This window comes from Orycteropus afer, unplaced genomic scaffold (assembly GCF_000298275.1).
Source record: "Orycteropus afer afer isolate SDZICR_OR568_19922 unplaced genomic scaffold, OryAfe1.0 scaffold00074, whole genome shotgun sequence".
Taxonomy (NCBI): domain Eukaryota; kingdom Metazoa; phylum Chordata; class Mammalia; order Tubulidentata; family Orycteropodidae; genus Orycteropus; species Orycteropus afer.
In genome coordinates this window covers 9,265,057-9,271,330 of record NW_006921661.1, presented here as the reverse complement: position 1 = coordinate 9,271,330, position 6,274 = coordinate 9,265,057, and the positions used below count along the sequence as shown (strand labels likewise).

The 6,274-nt window shown below is 37.7% G+C and overlaps 1 protein-coding gene across 1 annotated transcript in view; it reads right to left on the bottom strand.

Moving 5' to 3' along the window:
* The window catches only part of FCHSD2 (FCH and double SH3 domains 2), a 405,576-nt gene that overhangs the window by 104,680 nt on the left and 294,622 nt on the right, over window positions 1–6,274 (bottom strand). The window contains exon 9 of the mRNA XM_007940966.1: window positions 5,852–5,974. Within this exon, the coding sequence (XP_007939157.1) occupies window positions 5,852–5,974 (123 nt within the window). The remainder of the gene's footprint in view (window positions 1–5,851; window positions 5,975–6,274) is intronic.

Sequence of the window (6,274 nt, the reverse complement as noted above, 5' to 3'; positions counted from 1 at the left end):
GACTCGACGGCGCATAACAACAACACTATAATTATTAAAGAATTGTAAGTTTACTTTTCTGGTTAGTCTTCAAGGTATTAAGAATGGCAACACTAGAAAATCTAACCTCCAAGGAAATATAGAATAACATTATTATTTTCTGAATTGTTAAAACAGCCATGATATTAATTGGTACGAGTTTCTTTAGTGCAGACAGAAAGCAAGCATACATAAACAAATCAGAAAGGCCAGTAGAGCTAGCTGTCTTTGGAACTACTGTCCTAGAGAAAATATTTATGACAATATCTGTTTCACTTACATATACAAAATATTTCATAAATTTTTAAGGAGAAAAACCAGCTTCATCAATAATTAAAAATTAACAAAAGCCCAAGAGATAGCACTTTTCCATTAAGGGGATGAAAAATATAGGCAGTACCTTACTGTTTAGTTTGTCATGAATTATCCCCAAAATGTTCTTGGGAATATGTACAGTTATATTCTAGACAAGTGGCAAAAGATATTTTACCCCATAATGATACCATAATAGTGACAGAATAAAAATCTAAGACTTTCAAACTTTCCTTGAGGGTATCAGATCTCCAATTGCTTTTAGTAGTACTAACAAGGGCAAAACAACACACTCTTTATAAGAGAAAAGCACATGGCATAAGGCCTGTAGGTTTTAAGCTCTTCTGGTACTTGGAACAAAAGGACACATCTCCTAAATACATCATTTTTATTAAATCTTTATTCCCACCACTTTCAATCTAAACATAAGAGCATCTCATTTATTATTCTTCATCTCTAGGGAACGAGATAGTCACATGAGTGAATGCAGAGGAAAATGAAAGCTTCTCTTTATGTGTCCATGCTAGTTGATAAATTTTTAATTTATTTTCTATGAAAATAATGTAAGCTAAAGAGATGGTATAGTACAAAGAAGAATGGAAAGTGTGTTGTGTAAGTGTATAACCTCAGGCAAGTTACAGCTGTTTCTTGAGTTCATTTTCCTCTCTATAAAATGAGCATCATTATCCAACCTCATGGAATTCAAGATGAAAGATGGGGGGGTAAAAAAAAAAAAAAAACCTCTTAGAAAATTGTTAAGTGTAATGCAAAATATTACCTATTTTTACTACTAAATACTTTACTGTTTTATAAGTTAGGGGTTGTGTATCCAATCAACTTATTCTTGGTAATTATCAGGTCTACTTCAGAAATGACCTGAAGTCCCATTAATCTCTTTATCTCTTTGGGGCTCCTTCATTTCTTGTTTGTCTTAGTGCAATAATTCAGTCTCTCTTCTGCTAGATTCTTTTCACTTTCCAGAGCCACCTCCCTACTTAAAGTTCCTTGCTGGCCATCAGTTTTCATCAGGATAAAGATCAAACTTCTTAGTGACAAAGATGAGACTTTTCTACAAACTGGTCCCAAACTACCTTTCCAGTCATATCTCCTACCACATATTCTATGTGCTAACCCAGTATTTCTCAGACTTCCTCCATCTCTCACATCAGGATTGATGAGACATTTCCTTAGGTAAGTTGTTATTAGGTGATATTAAGTCAGTTCAACTCATAATGACCCTGTCTACAACAGAACCAAACACTGCCCGCTTACATTCCACGCCCCCCAAAAGCAGATAATTTTTTTTTTTTCAAAAGTAAATTGCCAGGTTCTTTGTCCTAGTCTGTCTCAACCTGGAAGTTTCACTGAAACCTGTCCACCAGGGTGACCCCGCTGTTGTTGTTGTTGTTATGTGCCATCGAGTCAGACCCGACTCATAGCGACCCCTCCTTGGGTTTCCGAGGCAGTATCACTACAGAAATAGATTGCCCAACCTTTCTTCTGATGAATGGCTGGTGGGTCTGAACCACCAGCCTTCTGGTTACCTTCTGGTAGCACTATGCTACCAGAGTTCCTAGGTGACCCTGCTACTATTTGAAATGCCAGTGGCACAGCTCCCAGCAAGCCAGCAAAATGCTAGCCACCACAGTATGACAAACTGACAGACAAACTGTGGTTTTAAATAAGAGTGGTTCACTAACCCCAGTATGCTAGTGAAGGGGAAGGGTCATGCTATGAAGATACTCCGGAAGGATTTCCCATCACTTTTCAAGTGAAAATCAAGGCTCTTATCATATGCACTTTTAACCATTCCCCAAAATAACACTTTTCCTTAGTCGTCTCAGTTTCTGCCCTTTCTTTTTATAGTATACTCATCGATCCTTTTTTATTTTTTATCAAACTTTTAATCATCCTTTAAATTCTTTCCAGATATCACTTCTATGTATCCTTTTTAATCTAATAATCCCTCTGAGTCAGAATTAACTCTTCTGTAATCTATCAAATCAACAACTCAACCCACTGTCATCGAGTTGGGTTCGACTCACAGCGACCCCTCCTTGGGTTTCTGAGGCAGTATCACTACAGAAGTAGATTGCCTAACCTTCCTTCCAAGGAGCAGCTGGTGGGTTTGAACCACCAGTCTTCTGATTAGCAGTTAAATGCCTTAGGTACTACGCCACCAGAACACCCTCTCTAATCTATAGATTAGATACATATCTATACATCTACAGAACATACTCCTTTGGGATACTTATTACATTATATTACTGTTAGTTCTTTCCTGAAGAAATACACTATTGCTGGATAAATAATTATTTGCTAAGTTAAAACACACAAATAATTCTGTCTTCTCTTTTTTTTTTAAATACATTTTATTGAAATATAATTTACATACAGTGAAATACACAAAACTAAAGTGACATGGTGTCTTCTCTCTTCTTATCAGTTAGCTACCACCCTGTTGGTTTCTAACAGATTCTCTTGGTTAATTTACAGAGGTCTAACAACTAGAAATCCAAGATGGGCAGAAAACCAAAAAACCAAACTCACTGCCAGTGAGTTGATACTAACTCATAGTGACCCTTTTTGGGTTTCCGAGGTAGTAAATCTTTACGGAAGTAGATTGCCTAGTCTTCCTCCCATGGAATGGCTGGTGGGTTTGAATTGCCAACCTTCTGGTTAGCAGTCAAATGTCTTAGGCACTAAATTGAGTCAATAAGGTCTGAAAGACAGCTAAGGGCTTTCCTATAGAACAAAGCTGTGGAAATGTTATTCAAATGTCATTTTTGAGAAACTTCCTTCTAGGCACCCAATTCTATTCAGGGAGGTTTAAAATTGTTAGAAAGTTGACTTGTGACTTTTGAAAAAGTAAATTATTACTTTATCATGTTCACATGTAGACTGTCAATTTCCAGATCAAAACTCCAACTGAAAGAAAATTAACTGAAAGAAAATAGCTTTGCAACTTCCAAGATTTATCACCTTTAAAGATGTGGAGATTGTCTTCCTGGTCGAGAGAAAAGAGTGACTATGTACTGAAACCTGCCTCTTCTGACTAAATATAAAGAAGTTATAAAATCATGCTCTATTGGCACAACACAGTACATAAAAATCTTATTCCACGACCTACTTTGGTGAGTAGCAACTGGGGTCTTAAAAGCTTTAGAGTGGCCATCTAAGATGCAACTATTGGTCTCCTCTCATCTGAAGCAAAGAAGAGTGAAGAAAATCAAAGCCATCTGGAAACAATTAGTTCAAGGATAAGATGGATCACAAGGGCCTCAGTCTTCATGACTTCGAGACCAGAAGAACTAGACGGTGCCCAGCTACCAATGCCAACTGCTCAGAAAAGGACCCAAACTGGAGATCCTGGATAGAGTGGAAGAAAAATGTGGAACAAAATTCAAAAATACAAAAATGACCAGAATCACAGGGGACTTGAAGCTCAACTGGCATAACATACTACACAAAAACATTGTTCCATGTCCTACTTTGGCAAGTAGTGACTGGGATCTTAAAAACGTGCAAGCAGCCATCTAGATGCAATGATGGGTCTCTCCTTGTTCAGAGCAAAGAAGAATGAAGAAAACCAAAGGTACATGGAAACAATTAGTCTAAGGGACTGGTATACCATTAGATCCTCAGCCTATACAACTATGAGAACAGAAGATCTAGATGGTACCCTGCTACCACTGTCAACTACTCAGATCTCTGTAGGAGATCCCGGATAGAGTGGGAGAACAATGTGGAACAAAGCTCAAAATCATTAAAAAAAAAAAAAAAAAAAGGGACTCTGTTGGTCTGATAGAGCCTGGTAGAACCTCTGAGACTATGGCCCCTAGCTGCCCTTCAGGTTTGGAACTGAACCCACTCCTGTGGCTTCTAGCCAAACAAAAGACAGGCATATGAGCTGAACACTTACATTAGGTAGATACACTCCTTGGAGAGATCAATCATGGGAGAAGAAAAGGGCTGTGCATGCACAGGGAGACAGCTCGAGGGGCAGGAGTGCATGGAAGGGAAGGACACAGGGAAGAGGTAACTATGGGGAGGAAGTGGGAAGAGAGCCGCTGTATTGTGGGAAATTGCAGTCAATGTCATGAGATAAAGTGTATGTAAACTGCTGTATGGAAAATGAATTTGTTCTGTAAACTTTCACCCAAATCACAATAAAAATTGGAAAAAAAAAAAGGCCAGATTTACTGGTCAGAGAGAAACTGGTGGAACCCCCGAGACTATGGCCCTGGGTTATCCTTTGGGCCTAGAAATGGACTCATGTTCATGGATTGGCTCTCAGCCCAACAGTAGAAAGACCTACATGCAGAGCACCTACTCCAGGGTGATGCACCCTTTAGATCAATCAGCCATGAGACACCAAAGGGGCAGCATTCACACAGAGGGAAAGCTGGACAGATAGAAATGCATAGTTAAGAAGGGCACAGGAAGGTTGTAGTCACAAGAAGGGGAAGGGAGGAGAGTTATTTATGGTTGGGCATGGTAACTGGGGCTGTGAAATCAAATGTGCATGAACTGTTGAATGTGAAACAAATTTGCTTTGTAAATTTGCACCCAAAGCACAATTAAAAAAAAAAAAGTTTTAAATAAAATATTTTAAAAGTCATTTTTAATATACAAAGACATGCTTAACAATAAGAGGCAAATCTGTGTACCAGAGAGCGAGAACAAAAGCCATGGTAGGGTTTCAATGATGAACTCTTATAACCCAATGGGAATAAGGACTGGAACTGATCAATCAATTCAACAACTGTGCTGAATAACAAGGGATGCAAATTGGGTTATCTGCCAAAACCAACTCTAGAAATTCTCTTTCTGTCTTTAAGCAGCAGCAGAAATAGCTCTGCTTGGCAGCCCTGGGTCCTAGTTGCAAAAACATCACTAGTCCATTGAGGTAAAAGCAGAAGTATCAGCATGAGACCAAAACCAGGCATATGCTATGCACAGTGTCTAAAATACAGAGTGAAAGTGCTGAGCTATGTAAATGGCTCATCCCTGCATTTCAAAGGGGCAGAAGAGGCAACCACAAAACCAGTAAAAGTGATGGATTTCAATACTTTTGAATGAAAAGACTGTCAAAGAAAGACAGTATACAGAGGGTAAGATTTAATTTGTAAAAAAACAAGATGTTATACTCATTTCTTTATCAATTATAAAATGCTACTTTCACATTTGTGCCCTTTACTATTCTTTGTACTTGTTCCCTCAAACGACTAAGTTGAGAGCATTCAAAATTCATTTGAGTAGAAGAAAAAACTCTTTAACTATTCATTCCAAAGCTCTGAGTGAGCCTGAACCATTACCTCCCTTTTCTCGTTTGGAACCATCTTCACCAACAAAGCAACACTTAGGACAGAACATTTTCTAACTTTGTTTGAAGGAATATGGTTTCCAGGGAATCTGTCCTTTAAAGCATTCTAATGTCATTGGCACCTTTATTTTGTTTGTATGCAAAAACATTTGAATAACATCACCTACTGCACTAAAAGTAATCTGGTTGTCTTACCTTGCTGGAAGTTTCTAATAAAAATTGAAACGTGTTCTGCACAGCCTGACATGTCTCTAGCTCAGTCCGGCTGAAGGCTATTAAATAATCCTTAAGGTGATCATACACATTTCCATCAAGAGCCTAGAATATAGGAGTAGAAAAAAAAAAAAAAAGCAAAATGAATAACAATAGAACTTTGACACATAATGCCTACTGCCTACAAGAAAAATAGTTCCGTTTAAAATCTAATAGACAAAAGATACTGATTTTTATGTAAAAGTACATACAAACAGTAAACAATCACTTCAGAAAATGACTCTTTAATAAACAGGAACAGAAAACATAAAATTTAATATTTGTATAGTTACGGAAAAACAAGAAAAAACTTGGAAACAAAAGGCCTGGGTTGTGCTGTTTGTCTATTTACCAACTGTTGTTGTT